Genomic DNA, 21686 nt, shown 5'->3' on the forward strand with positions numbered 1-21686 from the left:
CAGAACACTTAGTCTAAAACAGGGGTCTTCAACGTTTTCAGGCCAAGGACCCCTTAGTTGACCTAACACAGCACAGACGCACCCTGCTGGAGCTGCAGGTGTGCAGCTCACAACGCCTCGCGCTGTGAGCTTGTAGATCTGCTATTTTTGGCTAAAGTTCTCAGGATCTGGACGCTAGGAGTGGTTAATATAAAAAAAGAGAAAAAAATCACACAAATATTTGGAGTACCCCCTGTAGTAACTCTGAGGACCCCCTAGGGGTCCTGGACCCACTGTTGAAGGCCCCTGTATTAGACAAAAATGTATCAAAGCACAAGTACCGTCAAAAACACCCACTAAGTTATCATAAGACCCAGTTTCTGAATGTCGGTCTCCAAGTTTTTGTATGACACTGATTTACTATGATACTATGTATGGTGCATTAGCGAGTCCACTGGTTCTCAAATGTTTTATTTTCATGGACACCCATAACTCTGAGAGTGTACACACTCAGAGTTACAGACCTGTAATGGTCATTTAAGGGCTAGTTTTTGGCAAAATATAATTTTGCCAAAAAGCACAAACCACAAGCCAGCATGGCAATGACCCCTGAATTGGGCTTATTGATTGGATGTAAAAGAAGAAAGAAAGAAAGAAATGTTGAATGTATGTGAAGTATATTTTGGTATAGTTTATAAAAATATAGTGATATAGTAAATATAGTTTCTAAAAATACATAAAATACATTTGTTTTTGAAAACTCAAAGTTCAAGGTCCAATGGTCAAGGAGCTGTTGTTTTTGTGTTGTTCCAGCACACAGAGCTGTGGTTCCAGCGCTACCAGTGCAGTTACCTCCACACGGTGGAGCTGGGCCGCCAGCTCTTCTCCATGGGCGACCAGGACACCCAGGAGCAGCTGCAGCAAGAGCTGGGCAACCTGCAGGAGGACTGGGACAACCTGCAGGGCCTGCTGGCCAAGAGGACAGAGCTCACCCACTCCATAGTTAAGGTACGAGCTCACCCACTCCATAGTTAAGGTACGAGCTCACCCACTCCATAGTTAAGGTACGAGCTCACCCACTCCATAGTTAAGGTACGAGCTCACCCACTCCATAGTTAAGGTACGAGCTCACCCACTCCATAGTTAAGGTACGAGCTCACCCACTCCATAGTTAAGCCCACTCCATTGTTGCGGTACGGTGTGGTGCGGTGCGGTGTGGTGCTGTGCTGTATATCGTTGTTTTCGGGTGGAAACCTTGAGTGTCTAAAACCGTTCCGTTTGTATTTATCATTTTACCATCAGTTCGAAGTGGAGCGGTGAATTTGAGCAGCTATACCCTGTGTGTGTGTGTGTGTGTGTGTGTGTGTGTGTGTGTGTGTGTGTGTGTGTGCGCGTGCGTGCGTCTAGGCTGCGCAACAGTGGCCTTTTCAATCTGTTCCAAGTTTTTATAATCCGGCCACGCACCGTTGTACTAATGAAACATGACTCCGGCCACGCACCGTTGTATTAAAGAAACATAACTCATGGCACTGTGTCTAGGCTGCGCGACAGTGCCCTTCTGGTCACCCAGCAGTATTGCACCTATTTATGAGACACGGAGACAGACACAGCTAAAGGTTGGGAGCTCACCACTCCAAAAATGATTTAAACTAGTGAAAACAGACGATCTAGTGGTCCTCAAACATTGTATTTGCCATTACCACCATAACTCTGAGAGTGTACAAATGCGGGTCCATTTGGTTCTATTTGTACACTCTCTGAGTTACAGACCTGTTATGGTCATTCTGGCCTAGCTCTTTGTGCGTTTCTGGTCATATTTTTGTCCACTCATTTTGTATGCCTGTGGCAAAAAATTAATTTTGACAAAAATGTCCACTACAAGCCAACCATTCGATGCGATTATTTGCATTGAAAAACTATTCAAATGGATGCATCCATGCAGTTACTGTACCGTTACACCTCCAATTAGAAGGTCTATCTCAGTGAGCTTGTGGTTAGAATTCCTTTGAAGCACATACTTGTTTTCTTGGCACTCGTTCACTCACTCACTCTACTCACTAACCTTGACCACTTTGTTGTTGTTAGACTAGACAATGTTAGTGGCACTTATTTCAGCCTTGTACTTTGTCAGTTGCTGTGGATCGCAACATCTGCTAAATGCCCTAGATAATTACACTCTTCTGAAAGCTGATAGTGAAGGTACTAATTCAATAATTCAATTAGTTCTGCTGACAAGTGGCTTAAGAGAAAGGTTTCAACAATGGTTGGCTCGATGTCAGGATTTGTGTTGGCAGACAGGGCTGTCCTCGCCGATTATGTTGTCAGGACATTCCATTAATCTTTCTACAGTTATGTGGTGTTTTTTAATGATATATAAATCAAGACCAGTGCCAGTGAATAGTTTTCATGGAGTCTTATCGTTGGTTCACAGGAAAAAAATAGGAACACTGTAACCACTTAAAATTTCTTCTATAAAATATTTGACGATCTGCAGCATTTTGAGATTGTACAGACAAAAAGTTGACAAACACAGGGTTCCCTGGCTCAAAATCATTTCAAATTGGGCATCCACAGCCAAAAGCATAACAATTAGGGGGTCCTTGACATGAAAATGTCTGAGAAGCATCTGGCTAGCAGATCAAAGAACCCTATGATGTTTCAGTTTAATATTAACTGACAGTGGTGCAACCAGATATAGAAGAATGGGTGTTGTCCCGTGCACTGATATCCATGACATGTTAATGGACAGGCCTGTCGTAAAGATGTCTGTGGAGTGACATCATCGATAACCAGGAAGCTCCCCTTTCACAGGCGATACCAAATCAATGAAATCTGAGATTTTACCGTCTTAATGCTTACTGTTTTGTGTAAAGCACTTGCTTTGTGTTGAAATGTGCTGTACAAATAAACTTGCCTTGCCTTGAGAGGCAAGACATCAATATTGTTGCACCTTGTACCTGTAAAAGTAGTAGGTCGGAGTCGCATATTGTCATAGCTATTTTAAAAAAAGTGCCATATTATGTTATTTGAGACACATGGGGGCGTTAGAGAAAACCAAGGCAAACTAGGTGCTCACAGGAGGTAGCTGCAAAGTAAAAAAACGTGTGGTGGGTGCCACTAGGATCAGTGGGATAAAACTTGAAAAAGAGAGTAGAGATCCGAGCACTCAAAAAGTTAAAGGAGGAGGAACAGGGTACTTTATTTAATTACAAAATAATAAAAGCTGACATGTTTCGACCACACAGGGTCTTCATCAGGGCATATAGATGGGGGGCGTTATTTGAGATACATGGGCTTTGAGGTGTCCTCATATCAGCTATATTACACTCGGAGAGAAGGACAGAGAGAAAGAAGAGGACACAGAAAAACTAAGATAAGAAGTAACGCAAGAGGCTGAAACAACATAGAGTGAGATAATGACAGCACTTCACAAAGCGAACGAGGGTAAAGAGAAAGAGAGAGAGAAGGAGGAAAGACTTAGAAACTTTGAAAGAGGCACGTAATGAGGCGAAGAGACCGGGGTGAGAAAACGGAGATGGTTTCTAAATGTGGGGTCCTAAATGTAGCCTGCTGGGGGTGCTCTTTTGAAACTTTTTGAATACAGTATACTGGCCTGAGCTCCCTACTTCCCTATTGTTCTCCTCTATTCTCCTCTACACAGTAAAATCCTCGATCCGTGTCAATTTAACTCTTGAGAGTATACAAATGGAACCAAATGGACCCTTGTGGGTCCATTTGGTTCCATTTGTATACTCTCAGGAGTTACAAACGGATACATTTACACTGAGGATTTTGCTGTGTACCCTCTTTCACACCCTCCACCATCTATTGCTCCTGCTCTGCCGGTACCACCCATGCTGTGCCGCGGGGCTGAAGGAAGGTGTGTGCCGTTTCGTAGAGTGAATTAGGGGGTCCATTTGGGTCTCAGTGGTCGAGGGGACTCCACTGAAGAACAGCCCAATTCTCCCATCATCCTTAACTACTGCTAAGTGGTTCTAGCTGGTGTCCTATGGTGTTGGATGTACAGTACAGCGGACAGAATGCATTACCAAGTGTTACAGCGATCCAGAATAAATGGTAAATGGTGCATTTATATAGCGCCTTTAACCAAGGCGCTTTACAGAGATTGTGCATTACATTCACCCATTCACACACACACACACACACACACACACACACACACACACACGCACACGCACACGCACACACACACACACACACATTCATACACCGATGGCGGAGGAAACCATGCAAGGCACCAACTAACCTGCTCACCGGGAGCAACTAGGGGTTCAGAGTCTTGCTCAAGGACCATTTTTCTGTCCCGATTTGTCTTTACAGATTATGGAAAAGGTTAGAATTAGATAGCAAGTATGTGCAGATCGTAAGCTTTCAAATCATGTTGCATACATTGAAATATACTGAAAATAGTTGAAGATGCTCACTTGAATGTTAAACCTCAAATCCTGTAGTTGAACTGTGAAAGATCGGTCTTATCTCTCACCTCACTGCACTGGTTCAAGGACAAATTAAGTATTTTGTCATCCTGATCAAATGTTAAACTCACTTTGCCAGTCAATGTGCCAGTCAATTAGCCACTCGATTTGCCATTCACTTTATGCATGCACATACCCTCTTTGGTTAGGCTACATTTGTATACTCTCTGAGTTAAATGTTTTACTATGTTGACCTCCTTGATGCAGAATATGAGATGCTGAAGCAATCCTGTGTTCAGGCATGCTGTTGAAACCATCCGTGTACATCAGCATGCTTTGCCACTGATGAAACTGACAGCGCAGTATGTCTGTGGGCTGAGACACACTGTCAGGTGTGTCGCACCAAATTCTGGGCCCTGGCCTGGGTACAAGGATTCACTGCAGGCCCCCCATGAATGTATTTAATTAGACTGGGAACGCATTATTACGCATTATTTTGTGCTTTAACTATTGGAAAAATAGCAGATATACAAGCTCACAGCGTGGCACCGAGTGCCGCGCTACGAGCTTGTAGATCTGCTATTTTTTTTAAATCGTGAAAAAGGTTTTTGAAAAACCTGTTTCTATGGCAGTGGTGCTCAAACCTTTTCATGTGAAGGACCTCCAAAATTACATGTATTTGGCCACGGACCCCCATCTCAAAACATGTTGTTCCAGGGACCCCCCAGAGGCAAAATGTGAGTTACAAATGTTCACTTGAAAAATACATAATATATTTAAAGATTTACACACTCTTTCAAAAATAGCAGATCTACAAGCTCACGGCCGCACTGTGAGCTTGTATATCTACTATTTTTCAATAGCTAAAGTAAAATAATTAAGGCCCCTCCACCTTGGGCCCTAGTAACTCAGTCCCACTTTTCCCCCCTTTGTGACACCCCTGACTGGGAGGCTCTGTGGTTGCTGTCAGGGTATAACGTTGTCTAAGGAACGTGTGTAAATGACCTGCTATAATGTAATGAAGATGGAGGACCCATCATAAATAACACTAATGCCTTGCAAATCCAACCTAAGCTGAGTAAGCTACTTGTGCATTTATCAAACCAGGGACATTGATGGGGAATCACATTTTCCTCTGTAGGCTCATTCAGTTCAAATGTTTACTTAACTGGGCAAGTTGACAAAGACCACATTTTTAACTAGAGCAATGTCCAGGGGATAGTTCACTCTGGGAGCTGGAATGTGACACACACACACACACACGCACTCGCGCGCGAATCTAGAAGAGAGATTGAGGCTGCTAGTTTCAGTTTTTTTAACTGATGAAAATGGTATAAAAATGAAATATAATGAAACTAAGCTACGATGCTAAAACTAAGACTAAATATATTGAGGATTTCATAAAAAAAAAAAAAAAAGATTAGAGATAGATAGAGACATGTTAGGGAGGGCCTAGTGGGGAAGTGATCCAGTAGATCAAGTCATTTTAAGTTTGGTTGCACTCACAAAATAGCAGATCTACAACCTCACAACGCGTCCCAGCGCAACACGTTGTAAGCTTGTAGATCGGCTATTTTCAGCATGCAAAGTGTAAAATCTGCCATTACGACGCCATCATTTTTATTTTTTTTGTAGACAAATTCAACTGTAGATTTAATCCACTAAAATCTTATATCTGGTTGACTAGATTAGCACTAAAACATTTCAGATGATTACATTTTGACTAAATGGAATGTTATTCAAACGACTATGAGCTCTATTTTCGTCCATGCCTTACCCCTTATCCGTAAACGTCTTTGCCTTGTTTTACTATTTTGAAAAGTATATTAAAATACTTCAAACAGCCGATCTACATCGACATGTTGTCATCTTGGCTCAATCAGCTTTTTTGAACTATTTAAAAATGTTTTTCGAAAAAGGCAAAAAGGATGGAAGAAAATGGCTTGACTAAAACACTGGTCAACACTGGTTCTCATCGTGTTTGCTGACTAGCAATTAGCCATATGTCGCGTCAGGCTTGTGATTCAGCGATCTGGATGCACACCTGGCCACTGCTCACGTGAGACACCAACCATCTGTCCCTGATTAGAGCCGTGGTCTTCCATGCCTTTGATGGACAGCCAGGCTAATCCAATCAGCTTAAAGGACTCATGACATGCTGTTTTTACTAAACACAGTCTTTATCATGGTCCTTCAAATGAGCATTAAAAGGTTTTGACTGAAAAATGCACTCCAGTGAGTCATGGCAGGTTTTTTTTTCTTTGTGTGTTCTGAGGCCTTTTCTGTTGCAATGAAAATAATAATAATAATAATAATAATTAAAATACCTGCAGGTGTCGCCTCCCCTCCCCCCAGGGGGGGGAGACAGAGAGGAGGGGAGGGGCTGGGAGTAGATGGGGCGGGATTAAAGGACTGACATCAAAGTGCAAGGGCCAATAATTTCACTTTTCTGAGCCTTATTATTCAGAAAACCCCAAACCACCAAAAATCCACTGAATGTTCAAAGTACATTTTTTGGGGGGTGTAATTGAGTTCATAAAACTTGATGCCATGACTCATGAGACCTTTAAATCAGGGGTCTTCAACAGGGGGTCCTGGACACCTAAGGGGTCCTCCAAATCTTTGTGTGATTTCTCACTTGAACCCTAGTGTCCATATTGAGAGAACTTTAGCCAAAAATAGCAGATCTACAAGCTCTCAACGCCTCGCAGCGCGAGGCGTTGTGAGCTTGTAGATCGTCTGTTTTCGGCAAAGAGGTTTCATGTAGTGGGGAAAAAGAGCAGACTAAGTAAGTACAGAGTGATAGGTCAAGTTTATTAATTAGTGCCCAAACCGAAGAATTTCGGTTCTTTTTTTCAATCCAATCCAATTTTTTTTTTGCTATTTTACTTACCCTGAGCTGCTAGTAGAGACGTGGGTGGTCCTGGCTCGTCCATCGCTTTCCAACGAGCCATTCTACATGTTGCGACGATTTATTCCATTGAAAATGGTTTAGAATAAAGTTTAGAGCCCCCTAAAAAAAAACTCTATTTTTGCGCGACGTATCCGAGGTACCAAAACCGAACAATTCCGGTTTCTTTAATAAAATGAATTAAATAATCGGAGGCCTCGACGAAGCCCCCGTCTAAATTTTGATTCCACCCCGAAAACCGCCTTTCCACCGGCCCGTAATCGGGTAACGCCGCCGCATCGCGCCGCCTAATACATTGTCATGTGTTCCTAGGGCAGCGAAAAAGTTTTTTTTTGCGGCTAAATAGCCTCAGATCGGGCTTCAAAAAAAATAAAAAGCCGATAGCTAACTGTTAGCTCACGTCCTCCGGTTCACGTGCATAACACTGTTTGCAGTGAAAACCCAAGGCACTTCTGCCTGGGTACCCGGATGTTATAGTGAAGCCCTATGGGGAAATGTCTGGCACTCTAGCGGCCTCTTGTGGCCCCTGGCAGTTAAGACGGTTCAAGCGGTTTAATATCTGAAAACACAAATTGACATGAATCCCAAAATACACTCATGATCGTGCTCTCAAACGATGAAACTATATGGAAAAGGTTGTGGCGTGGGGGTCCCTACTTCATCTCTCTCTCTAAGTGGTCCTTGGCCTGAAAACGTTGAAGACCCCTGGTATACAGTATATATCTGAAAGTAACAGGACAACCAGAGTGTGACTGTTTTTTTATTTTCATATTTCTTTCCAGACCTGGGAGCAGTGTGAGGCCAGACTAGGCGATGGCGTGCTGCGAGTGAAGGACGTGAAGACCAGGCTCAACCAGTCCATGCCTGATTATGTGGACGAGCTGCAAAGAGCTGAGCATTTCAACAAGGTAACACACAGTGATGCATTCTATCAAAGATCTGAGCATTTCAACAAGGTAACACACAGTGATGCATTCTATCAAAGATCTGAGCATTTCAACAAGGTAACACACAGTGATGCATTCTATCAAAGATCTGAGCATTTCAACAAGGTAACACACAGTGATGCATTCTATCAAATAGCTGAGCATTTCAACAAGGTAACACAGTAATTCTTTCTATCAAATAGCTGAGCATTTCAACAAGGTAACACAGTAATTCTTTCTATCAAAGAGCTGAGCATTTCAACAAGGTAACAGCCAGTGATGCTTTCTATCAAAGAGCTGAGCATTAAGGGGGCACGGTGGCGCAGTGGTTAGCGCTTCGCCTCACAGCTAGAAGGTCCTGGGTTCGATTTCCCGCCGGGGGACGCTGTGGGTGCTGGGGGCGTGTTCCTCCCTCCGCGTCATCAGCACCCACACCCTAGGTGGGGTTGGCGATAGGGCCTTTCTGTGTGGAGTTTGCATGTTCTCCCCGTGTCTCCTAGGGTTGATACCCTCACAAAAACATGCAGTAATCCTGGTCTCAATAATGCCTCCCCCTGGCCAGCCGGGGCGCCTGATGGAGGGGAAAGGAACTAGTTGGAATAACGTCTTCCTTCCACGTGCTACGTCCATCCCAGGGAAATCCCCCCTGTCAGGTGAAAAGAAACAACTTGGACTACCCATGCATTGAAGGAAGCATGAGGTTTGTCCGTTGTCTCCCCAGGGGCGGCAGAGGGAGAGCAGAGCCCAGGATTACATAGGCAATTGGCACTGGGTGAAAAATGGGTTACAACAATTGTGGGATAAAAATTAAGTAAAAAAAAAAAGAAGAGCTGAGCATTTCAACAAGGTAATACAATAATTCTTTCTATCAAAGAGCTGAGCATTTCAACAAGGTAACAGACAGTGATGCTTTCTATTTATGGCTGCCTTTCACAAACAATCAATATCACCTCACCTACAGAGCATGAAAAAAAGGAAATCAAACTGGTGCAGAGCAGTTGAAAGCCCTGCTGGATACCTGCTACCCCAGGGACATAGGGTCCCACCAGGGGCGGATTTAACAAACAGGGGGCTCCAAGCAAAGTCACATTTTGTCCACCGACCGGAAGTCAAGGGTTGACGTTCGTCTAACTTGACACATGCAGTTGCTTGAAGTGCTGCTAGCTGCTGCATTCTTCACGTGCTGTACTCTTGGAGGACTTGGGAGATAAGTGGAGGCTAGGTTGTGGAGGCCTTTGAAGGTGGTTTTGGAGCCAATGAGTGTATATAGAGCATCTGTTTTACTGCCGCTGAACCTCAAAAGGTTCCCATGCTCACCTGACCCGGCCCATGATGTCCTGAAGGGAGGGAGGTTAAAAGCGGGGCCAGTGATTGGTGCAGAGGTTTCCCCAATCCTTTTCTGGATCAGGGCCTACTCGAAACTCTCTGTGTTCGCAGCACACCCATGTGGCCACTAATTTATCTGAGCGATCAAACAATCAATGGATTGCGTTCCAGCTTGGATATGGTTAGTATACTTTAAGTTCCTCTTTATCAGTATCACAGTGAAGATTCATTTTCAAGGTTAAACAAACGATAAAAAAAAATAAAAAAAACCCACCCAATGTGAAGTGAGCTTCCGGTGCCTTTTACGAGTTAATTTCATTAAGCGTCCTGCAAAGCTTCACCAATGAGCCACATTGTTTTATTCTTCTTTCAATATTAATGTTATATTATCATTAAAATCGTACTGTTTTGGCAATTACTTCGGGGCCCGCTTGCAGTGTCCTCATGGCCCACAGGTTTAGTGGAGAGGTAGAGTTGTGTGTGATCAGTGTGTCAATGGAAGGAGGATGGTACCCAGGAGAAGGAGATGGTGGGTGATGAATAGGAGTGTGCCCAGTACTGACCCCTGGGTGACACCCTGTGAAACGGCTGAACACTTTGACCTATGATTTATTGAGGCACGCAACTACTCAAGTGGGGATGTTTATACACATCCTCACTATCAGTATTATCAACGACTGTCACACTTCCTCACAAATTGACGGCATCCTGGTAAACATAATTATCAGATGTTCTGTACTTCTGTTCGTGGATTCCAAACTTGTGTGTCTCTGTTGCTGCATTGCTTCTTATCAGAGTTCATTAGAGCCCAGCTGTCTGGGGTGGGGGCGACGACAGACAATCACTTAGTGCTCCTAATAACTAAATCCAAAAAAACAATCAAAGTCTCTCCTAATCCAAAATTATAGCAATGGCTCATCAGGGGGGGCTTTTAACCTACTCCACCCTGCTTTCCCTCCCTCTTTCACCCCCTCCCCCTCTCTCTTTTCACCCCTCCCTCTTTCCCTTCCCTTCCCCTCCCCCCCTGTCCCGTCCCCTCTACAGGCCTGCTGGCTATGGCCCTTTAATCCTCTCTCGGGGTGGGGGAGAGAGAGAGACAAGAGTGAATGTCTGTATGTGAGAGAGAGAGACAGAGGGGCAGGGCAGTTGGAGAGAGGACACCAGAGAGAGTGGTTGTCAGGGATAAGAGAGGAGTGACCGAGCGTTGGAGGTTGGGGGGTCTTCTCTGACCGCGTTTGTTTTGTTTTGTTTGGGTCTGCGCTGTGTGTGTGTGGCTGGCTGGCTGGGCTGTGTGTGTGTTATGCTATGCAGGAGAGCAACAGGGACTCGCTGGAGGAGGACTGGGCCGAGAGCCTGACGGAGCTGTCGGCCATGAAGACTGACCTGTCCCAGTACATCATCGCAGACGACGTGCTGCTGCTGCAGGAGCAGGTGGAGCACCTCCACTGCCACTGGGAGGAGCTGTGCCTAAAGGTCAGGAGGTCACGGGTTTTGTTTGGGGGAAGGGGGGGGGGGACTTCACTGTCCTGTGAAGTTCATGGGTTTCAAACTGTAACTTACTTACTTAACTTAACTTACTTCTATTCCAAAGGTCTTCAACAGGCCTCCAAATCTTTGTGTGATATAGAAACTTTTTTTTTACTCTTTTTTAAAGTATTAAAGGAGTAGTTCACCCCCAAAATGACTTTATTTCTATTGATTACTCATGCCATGGAGATTTGAGTTTAATAATATTTTTTTTGTATTTGTCGCATTCCTAAGACAAAAATTGTATTATAGTAAATTTACCCCCAGTGATTCAAGTCTCCATGGCATGAGTAATCAATAGACATAGTCAATTTAGGTGGTGAACTACTCCTTTAAACACTTGAACCCTATAGTGTCCATATTCTGGTTTTCATATAGAACTAGTGTTCATATGGAACTTTAGCCAAAAATAGCTGATCTACAAGCTCACAACGCCTTGTGAGCTTGTAGATCAGCTATTTTTGGAAAAGAGGTTTGGTGTAGAGGGGAAAAAAGAGCACACTAAGTACAGAGTGAAAGGTCAAGTTTATTAAGTATCGACGGTTCAAGTGGTTAAATATCTGAAAACACAAATTGACACGAATCCAAAATACACTAATGATTGTGCTGTCAAACGATTAAACTTTATGGAATATCCGAAAAGGTTGCAGGGGTCCCTGCTTCATCTCTCTCTAATAAGGGGTCCTTGGCCTGAAAACGTTGAAGACCCCTGTTCTATTCAATTACATCTCGGATCCAAATATTGTACTTTTACTCCGCTACAACTTTAGATTTAGATTATTATTGCAAAATATATATTACCCACTTCAGCCCTATACACATTTCAGCCATTTGAAAATAGCCGATGTGTTGTGATGCGACGAATGTGAGCCTGTGGATCTGCTATTTTCAAACGATTTTTATACATTTGAAAACTTGAAATGAGATATTCTTCATAATGAGTACTTTTGCTTTAGGTTAGGTGTTTTAAGTACATTTTGATACTGATACTTTTGTACTTCAACTTGTAACAGAGTATTTCTACATTGCTGTATTCATACGTTTACTCAAGTAGAAAATGTGAGTACTTTTTCCACTCCACTCACTGTCCTGTGAAGTTCATGGGGCGGCATAGCTCAGGGGTAGAGAAACCGTTATTAGAGCACGAAGGGTTCCCGAAGGGTTCCCAGTTCGAATCCGGGCTCCCCCTGAGTTAATGTCGAAGGGTCCTTGAGCAAGACTCTGAACCCCTAATTGCTCCCGGTGAGTAGGTTGGTGCCTTGCATGGTTTCCTCCGCCACCGGTGTATGAATGTGTGCGTGAATGGGTGAATGTAATGCACAATCTATGTAAAGCGGCTTGGATAAAAGCGCTATATAAATGCACCATTTACCATTTACCATTTATGGGTAAAAACTGCACAATGTAGTCCTTCATGGACTTGGAACAGTAAACTTAGCATAGAATGCATTTTCAGTAAACGTGTGCACACATTGTACATGCAACATTACATGCAGGAAGTTGTCTTTGAATTAGTGGATTTCCTACCCGGAAATACTGATATATCGTAAGTATATCAGTTGAAAAACTGATTCATGTTGGAGACTATTCTCCTACGGTGATGGAGGCGTCATCTACAACCTGCCTGCACAGAGCACGCCCACGTGGGTGGGTCCCTACTAGGCAGTTTGTTTTGTTTCTGTGAATGTATCGTGTGAGTAGGGGTGGGCGATATGGAAAAATACAATATCATGATATTTTCCCAAGCTGTATCACGATACACGATTTTATCACGATTCTTTTTCACGTTGGTTTTTATGGTTATTTTTCAAGTTACTTGAAACTAGACTCTCTGGGTTCCTTTTGGGAGGTCTAAATTGAACTTTACAGGTATGTAACTCTGACAGTATACAAATGAAACCAAATGGACCCTTACGGGTCCATTTGGTTTCATTTGTATACTGTCAGAGTTAAGTGGAGACCTTGACATTTTAAAGTTTGAGAACTACTGATTTAGACCAAAATGCAGGTTTAAATTGAGTTCTGCAATGAATCTCTGTATATACGATACCTCCAAAAAGGCATATCGTGGGGACATTGTATCGTCTCAACAATAGTTATCACATATCGCCCACCCCTACGTGTGAGTGTGTGCATGCGTGTTCTTGACTCGGGACAGTTTATTTGTCCCAAACCTCAGCAGACAGGGAGGAGGGAGGACTTGGCACGGCGTTGAGACTTTAATGTGTCAGCTCAGGTTCGTTATTATCAAATCAACTGGTTGTTTTTGAAAGAGGTGTCATCTGACTCGGCCTGTTGCCTCGCCGCGCGCTCTGCCATATTCGACATGCCACAGATAGAAGACAAAAGTCTAGTACAGGGGTCTTCAACGATTTCAGGTCAAGGACCCCTTAGTTGAGAGAGAGAGATGAAGCAGGGGCTTTGTCTCTTTGCCGAAAATAGCCGATCTACAAGCGCCTCGTGCTGCAAGGCGTTGTGAGCTGCTAATTTTGGCTAAAGTTCTTAGAATATGGACACCAGGGTTCAAGTGGTTAATATAAAAAAAGGAGTAAAAAAGTTTCATCACACAGAGGGGATTTGGAGGCCCCCCCTGTAATAACTCTGAGGACCCCCTGTGGAAGACCCCTGCCCTAGCCCCTAGTTTGTTTTGTTTCTGTGTTTGTATCGTGTGAGTGTGTTCATGCGTGTTCTTGACTTCGGGACAGTTTATTTGTCCCAAACCTCAGCAGACAGGGAGGAGGCGTTGAGTCTTTAATGTGTCAGCTCAGGTTCATTATTATTAAATCAACTGGGTTGTTTTTGAAAGAGGTTGCACCACCAGAGTGTCATCTGACTCGGCCCTATGTTGTCTTGCCGCGCTCTCTGCCATTCGACATGCAACAGATAGAAGACAAAAGTCTAGAACAAATGTCTTGTGCGCGTGTGTGTGTGTGTGTGTGTTTGGGCATTCACCAATATTCGAAAATTCGAATATCAAAGTCACTATTCGGCGTTGTTCACCGAAGTCGAATATTTGTTTTTTTTATTGTTTTCTCTTTAAAAAATATATAGTTTATAAAGCTTGGCTACATAGGAAGTCATAAGAATGAGTTGTCAATGCCCCTGGTGGATGAATTAATGATTTGTTAATGCTCTATACCAGGGGTTCTCAAACCTTTTTAGGCCGTGACCCCCAAAATAAACATATTTGAACTGGGGAACCCCACCCTGACAAGCACTTGGGATTGTAGGTATTACATTTAATGTGACTCATTTCCACAGATAAATATTGTGAAAATAGCAGATCTACATGCTCACAACGCGAGGCGTTGTGAGCATGTAGATCGGCTATTTTCACAATGTTCGCCTCTTGCTTACTAAATATGTGACAGTTTGGCCTGTCCTGTCGAATATTCGACTATTCGAATACTTTGAGGTCGAATAATTTGAATACTAAAAATCACTATTCGTAAATGTGTGTGTGTGTGTGTGTGTGTGTGTGTTCGTTTGTTCTGCTCGTGTGTTTTCATTTAGCAGTCATTTACCTACAGTACAGTAGTCGAGAACAAACGCTGCATGGGCTGAGCTAAGCTATTCATGAGCTGAGCAGAGTTGGTAAATCTTCTGTGGAGTTTTGTTAGGGTGTTCAGTGAGACCAACAGGTCTGTGGAGAAGGGGGGGGGGGGGGGTTTAGTGGAACAGATGGTGATGGGGAAAATGAGTTTTGGCCTTTTGTATTCAAATCTGCTCGTGTGTGTTCAGGGGGGGGGGGGGGGTTACCATGGAGAAGTAGTAGTAGCTTTCACTTTTTGCGTAGCTTTACATTTTTGTGTTTGACTATAAGTAAGAGTGAGTTTGTGCGTGCGCTTGCGTGAGTGTGACAGTGTGTGCATGTATATGACTGTGTCTCTGTGTATAGACCCAGTTGTCCAGTCTGGTAGCAGCAGGGTACAGAGAGTGCAGCCTCCCTTTAGTCCTGAGGGCTGACAGTGGCTCTTCAGTTCTCCTGGAGAACGTCGTAGCTCCCGAGAATTACATGTTGATCACCCCAGGCTCTGTTCCTACAACAGACTGTAATACCACTGGTGGAAAAAGTACTAGCAGTTTTTTACTTACCTGTACGTAAAATTATCAATACTGCAATGTAGAAATGCTCTGCATGTAAAGGTCTGGAATAAAAAATGGACTTGAGTAAAAGGACAAAATTATTGGCGTCAAAATGTACTAAAAGTAGATATTAATAATCTATATTATGCTCAATACATTTACATTTATTTCAATCCAAGAGGGACTTGGGGGATACCACATTACCACATACTAGTCTATGATGCCTGCTGGCGTCGCCGGTTCGATTCCTGATCCGGACAACCTTTGCCACATGTCATTACCCATTTCCTGTCAGTCTACTATCCTATCAAATAAAGGCATAAAAAAGCTCCAAAAACAAATCTTTAAGAGTTGCCTGACTTGTACTGCAAATAGTTGTTTCAGTTATTTTAGTGTAAATGTTGCAGAATGTACACAGTGAATGTTCTGTGTTGATTTATCAGCATCAGTATGCGGAAGTTCAGGTACTCATATAATAGTTTTTTTTTTTCTATGCACAGCAGCCATTCTGCATCAGGTGTTACCAATGATAATGATTAAGGCTCTGTTACATTTCAAGGACCACCACCATAACTCAGAGAGTTATCAGAGCTCTCAGAGTTAAAGACCTATAAGGGGGCATTTGGAACCCCCTCAAGGACACTTTGAGACCCATGTGGTGTAGTTTCCAGTGAGCCAACATGCACAGCATCAGCACCCTGACTGTTTGACCAGAATGGAACAGACCCTTCAATGCCTACATTAGTGTAAATTTCTTTCCAATATGGCTGCTGTGCATAGAGCCTATAAACTCTAATGATGTGGCGTCAGCTGCTATTTGAGGCCATGCAGTCACCCTTTCTGTCTTCCCTGCTCAGGTGTCTCTGCGTAAGCAGGAGATCGCCGACCGTCTGAACGCCTGGATCATCTTCAACGACAAGAACAAGGAGCTGTGTGAGTGGCTGACCCAGATGGAGAACAAGGTGGCTCATAATAACTCTGACCTCAGCATCGAGGAGATGGTGGAGAAACTCAAGAAGGTAAGCGTCTAATTTATATCGCGCTTGCACGCTACATCGTGTCACACGCAAATAGCCAGTCTGCGAGCTCACAACGCATCGCGGCTCGATGCGTTGTGAGCTTGTAGATCTGCTATTTTGCAGTGTGCGACACTGGTGCGCAACTAAGCATAAATCAGGTTTAAGGAGGTTGCAGGGTGTGTGTGCGAGCGTGCACGCTTATACATTTTAATGAGGGGATTAGACTGATAGCAGATGCGTGGTGTTTAATCGTATTTTACATGGTGGTATGTAATAAGTTATTACATATGAGCAAACAGGCAGTCTTCTAAATTTATAGTCGTTACTACTCTAATGATGATTGTATGAGATTGCTTATTTAGGCAATTTCAACACTATGATTCAATTCAATACAACAGAGGCTATCGCTCTTGAAGTAGTCACATGAGTTGACACATTGCAAGAACAAGACAGATGAATTCATTTAATTCTTGCTTAAATTAAACTTGAATCCCAAAACCCGGTCAGAACACATTTAGCCTAACATACAGTTTACGGCTGTATTTTTGTTGTAGCTCATCACATTTATCCCTTTTGTAATCCACCAAATATAGCTGGATAATTGGTGTCTTTTTTTGTCCACCAAATATCTAGCGGTTGTGACATATTTTGAGCACAGGGTTTTGAACTCAATGAGATGTGACAGAGAGGGAGAGACAGGTCTGCGCTTTCAGCAAGCTGTGATTTCCCTCTGCTTGTGCAAGAAGAGACGCCAGCTGTTTTGTCCCCCTGCAAGGCCACATGGACTTGTTTTGTGTCGGGGGCCCGGCCCCTGCATTAGTCACAGTGTGTGTGTGGGGGGGTGGAGCCAAGGCCAATTGGCGTCAGTGATAGCCAGACATATCGGCCCCAGGGGGAGGTTTTTAAAACACTTGATTTCAATTTAGTCCAACCTTTGTATACCTTTGTAGTACAGGCTCACGATACGTTACAAACGGAAAACAAGAGGCTTTAAATATGTAATTTTGTTCCCACATTTATGCACATATATACAGTACATCCATCGTATCAGGATATAGGAGCAACATTCTTTTAAGTGCACAAGAACTTAAATACTTTGTCCTGAGAAAGAGGACAAACTTAGCCTATGTGGTTTTTTTGTTTTGTCTGCACGCTAGGGATGGAAAATTAATATTCAAATCTTGAATATTCCTCGAATATGGGGGAAAATATATATAGGCCTATATTTGAATATAAAAATGTATAATCCTTTTTTTTTTTTTACATAATGTTTATTTGACGGGGACAATACAAAACATTTGTATTATTAGTTCTAGAAACAAACACAATATATTTGTATTGGATCCGAGCAGCACTCGCTTTGCATCTTCCGCTGGTATATTTTTACAATAAGTCATTATAAGTCATTTTCTATGGGTATTTTCTTAATACCGTAATATTACTGTAATAAATAATAATAATATTATAATATATTCTATATTTGGGACCAATATTTGAATGTGATTGCTGAGGAATGTTATCAGCCCTACTGCACGCACACACACATGCACACTGTTGACCGTAGTGTTGTCCTGTAGGACTGCATGGAGGAGATGAACCTGTTCAGTGAGAACAAGACTCACCTGAAGCAGCTGGGGGAGCAGCTCATCACCGCCAGCAACAAGACCAAGGAGACCGAGGTCAACGACAAGCTCAAAGACATCAACGACCGCTGGCAGCATCTCTTTGACCACATCGACGCCAGGTACACAAAATGGCCACACACAACATGCATCTATAGCATGCAAATGCTAACAATTACAAAGAGAGTGAGACATTGACATACTGTACATAGACAGAGTGGAAGGTGGTTATAAACAAGGAATTGCTGCCATCTGATTAAAAGGCAAGACTATCATACACGGAAATCAGGTGGTTGGTTTCTGCATAGTTTGGCGCAGTTCAGGCCAAAGGTGGTACTGCAGCTGAAAATGCTCTGAGAGCCATTCAAAAATGAGAGGCTCTCTATTCAGGAGTGGTAATTTAGCCTCAAACCTTTTGAAAAACGTTTTTGGGACATAAACAATATGACATAAATCCTTTTTAAATGCATGGTGTATCACCTTTAAGATAGTAGAGGTATGAGACAGTAGTTCCAATCAAAGATTATATTCAAATGAGAAAAAAGACAGATAGAAATCACTCAACTATTACTGCTGCTTTAGCTATTGTCACTGGAGGTACACTTATTATAGATAGGGCTGTCACGATATGACATTTTACATGACGATTAATTGTCACTCAAATAATTGCGATTAACAATTTAATTGTGTATTTGTTGTTGACAATTACATTTCTGTTTGGCTTTTAGGCTTTGAAGTTGCACATGGCAGATATGACACATAACTTAAATATACAAAGAAATTACTGACATATTTGACAACTTTCTACTTAAAAAATAACATTGATAGTGGAAATATATATAATAGTATTTCCACTATTTCTGAAAATGTTTGTCAATGTGTGAACATTTTTCAACATTCACGATTATGACGATTATGACAAAATATTTGCGATTATGTCAAATAATTACGATTAGACGATTATGTAATAATTGTGACAGCCCTAATTATAGATGCAAGTTCCATTAACAATCAAAACACCATTGTTCACTAAGGGGAAATTGATTCTCTCATCTGTGGCTTGACTGTTTCGTAGTGGTATTGATTGACCGTTTATTGACGACCACAGTGATAATATCTCTGCCAAGGCATTGACTCTGAGATAATCTCGACCACGAGGGTTTCCCTGCCAGGGAAATAAGGAGGTTGTTTTGTACTTTGAAATTGTGTGAATATACTGTACATGTGTGTCTGTGGACGTTAACCCACTACAGTATCTCGAGTTGTAAACCTGTATCTGAGGCGTGTGTGTTCTGTGTTGTTGCGTTTGTGTGAAGTATATTTGTGTGTGGTGTGGCATCTTTTTTCAGTTTAAAAGGGAAGAATCACTAACTTTTTTTGCTCTGCACAAAATCTTATTTCTCTGGAATTTCTCTGAATTGTGAGCCTTCCTTTTTAAATTGTCTTATTGAGTTTTGTAGTTTGGCTCAGCACCAATGTAGGCGCATGTGTGGTACACAAGTGGTGTCTCTTTGACTATTACACTTTGGTATCTAGCTCTGTCCTTTGTGTGCATGTACTGTATGTGCATGTGTGTGTAGAAGAGACTCTTCTTCACCACAACATCTCTGGTGTCTCTTCACCTCTGCCTGAGGTCAGTCTAGAAAAGAGGTCATTAAACGGTACAGGTCACAGCTGTCGCTGTGGCCTCTGTATCCCTCAGCAGATTAAATCACAATAAAAAGGATACAGAGACACATTATTATTAATCCATGGATGCAAATCCTACTGGTGCACAGAGGGGAGTGGTCGGTCGATGGGTGGAGATATACAGAATCATAGAGTAGTTGTTGGATACATGAGGACACCAGCATGATGGCATGTGACGGCTAATGATGTCAGGTCAGTTTAGTTCATATTTAAGCCAAGGATGCGAGCACGACTCAGTTCAGTTCCTCTTATTCAGGGGTCTTCAACGTTTTCAGGCCAAGGACCCCTTGGTTGAGAGAGAGATTAAGCAGGGACTCCCACAACCTTTTCATAGATTCCATATAGTTTTGTCGTTTGACAGCACACATCAGTGTATTTTGGATTTGTGTTTTCAGATATTTAACCACTTGAACCATCAATACTTAATACACTTGACCCATCACTCTGTACTTACAGTAGTCTGCTCTTTTTCCCCTCACCTCACCTCTTTGCCGAAAATAGCCGATCTACAAGTTCACAACGCCTCGTGCTGCGAGGCGTTGTGAGCTTGTAGATCTACCATTTTTGGCTAAAGTTCTCAGAATATGGACGCTAGGGTTCAAGTGGTTAATATAGAAAAGGAGATAAAAGCTTCTATCACACAAAGATTTGGAGGACCCCCTGTAGTAACTCTGAGGACCCCCTGTTGAAGAAGACTGAAATAGACCGACAGACAGAGCGATAGCTATGGGGTGGACCTGACGGACAGACAGGTTTTGGTGATTAAACATCACTGAGTGAGCATTCCTTCACAGTGTGAAGGCATCTCCTATGTGATTCCATTAAGCCCCTTTTATAGGTCGAATGCAGTATTAACTCATTGAGTGCCTATCCCGAATTAGTTCGGGATATATGATCGTATCACAGGGTGCCTATCCCGAACAAGTTCGGGATATAAAAAAAAAAAAAAAAAAAAAAAAAAAATTTTTTTTTTTTTTTTTGAAAACATTTTTTTTGAATTTTTTTTTTTTTTTTTTGGACCCCATCAAATCTGGTGAACATGATTTCAATCGCGATTTTGCATGTTCCACCCCCATACAACCCCATCTAACATACAGGGCAGCCATTTTTGTTTACATTACATGTAAAACATAAGGGCGATTATCTCAAGAATGCCTGAACGGATTTCCAATCGGATTTTTTTGTTTGAAAGCTGTGAACAAACTGCACAAATCCACTCTGGATTGCATTGGATTTTTCAGAGCTCATTCTTCTCTGTTTTTTTCCCATGCATGAGGTGTGCAAGGTTTAATCATGGCTAAGTTGACGAAAATAAGGCTTCTAAAATGCTTGGTAGCCAATAGCTAACTTCAAGCTAACTTCATCCTCTTCCTGTACATGCAGTCATGCACAAAGGAAAGTGTTCAGGCAAGTCATGGCTGCAGGGCTTCTGCATATACCAGCATATCTCTATGGGATTTTCTCTGGCCACTGGGCGCCCTCTAGTGGTGAAAGGGGTGGCACTAAATGAGTTAAGCTTAGCTGGCGACAGTGTTTACCCATCATGCTTGTTGACGGCTTTATCTCTATCTGATAAACAAATAATGTGCGAACCCACGTGCACCTACACGTGCACATGCCTTTGAAAATGAAAACCATGTGAGCTGTCACGCACACGCACATGCACATGCACAAGCGTGCACGCACGCACGCACACACACACACACACACACACACACACACACACACACACACACACACACACACACATACACACACACACACACACACACACACACACACACACACACACACACACACACACACACACACACACACACACACACAGTGGATTCCTCTTAGCAGGTTTGTAAGTGCAGTATTGTATATCGTTGTTGTCGGGTCGAAACCTGTCCAAAATCGTTCGTTTTGTATTTATCATTTTAAAATGATAATAGCTGATCTACAAGCATACAACAACTCGTATCGCGAGTAGATGTGCTATTTTCACTAGTTTTGTGCAACAGTCTTGTATGATGAAGCAGGGCTTTACTTTATGAAAAAAATCACACCCGTGTGAACTGAGCGGTGGTTTACCCACCAACCCCTAACTGTACTGTATACTGTACTCTACTGTACCTAACTGTACTGTACTGTACATATTCTGTGTTCTATATCTATGAATT

General features: G+C 42.6%; 1 protein-coding gene across 1 annotated transcript in view; it reads left to right on the top strand.

Annotated features, from left to right (window-relative positions):
- Positions 1-21686, top strand: part of syne2b (spectrin repeat containing, nuclear envelope 2b) — a 298695-nt gene that overhangs the window by 216555 nt on the left and 60454 nt on the right. The window contains exons 113-117 of the mRNA XM_080751129.1: positions 793-987; positions 8109-8234; positions 10890-11051; positions 16049-16210; positions 17788-17954. Coding sequence (XP_080607255.1) covers positions 793-987; positions 8109-8234; positions 10890-11051; positions 16049-16210; positions 17788-17954 — 812 coding nt within the window. The remainder of the gene's footprint in view (positions 1-792; positions 988-8108; positions 8235-10889; positions 11052-16048; positions 16211-17787; positions 17955-21686) is intronic.

This window comes from Nannobrachium achirus (genome assembly GCF_963921795.1).
Source record: "Nannobrachium achirus genome assembly, chromosome: 20".
Taxonomy (NCBI): domain Eukaryota; kingdom Metazoa; phylum Chordata; class Actinopteri; order Myctophiformes; family Myctophidae; genus Nannobrachium; species Nannobrachium achirus.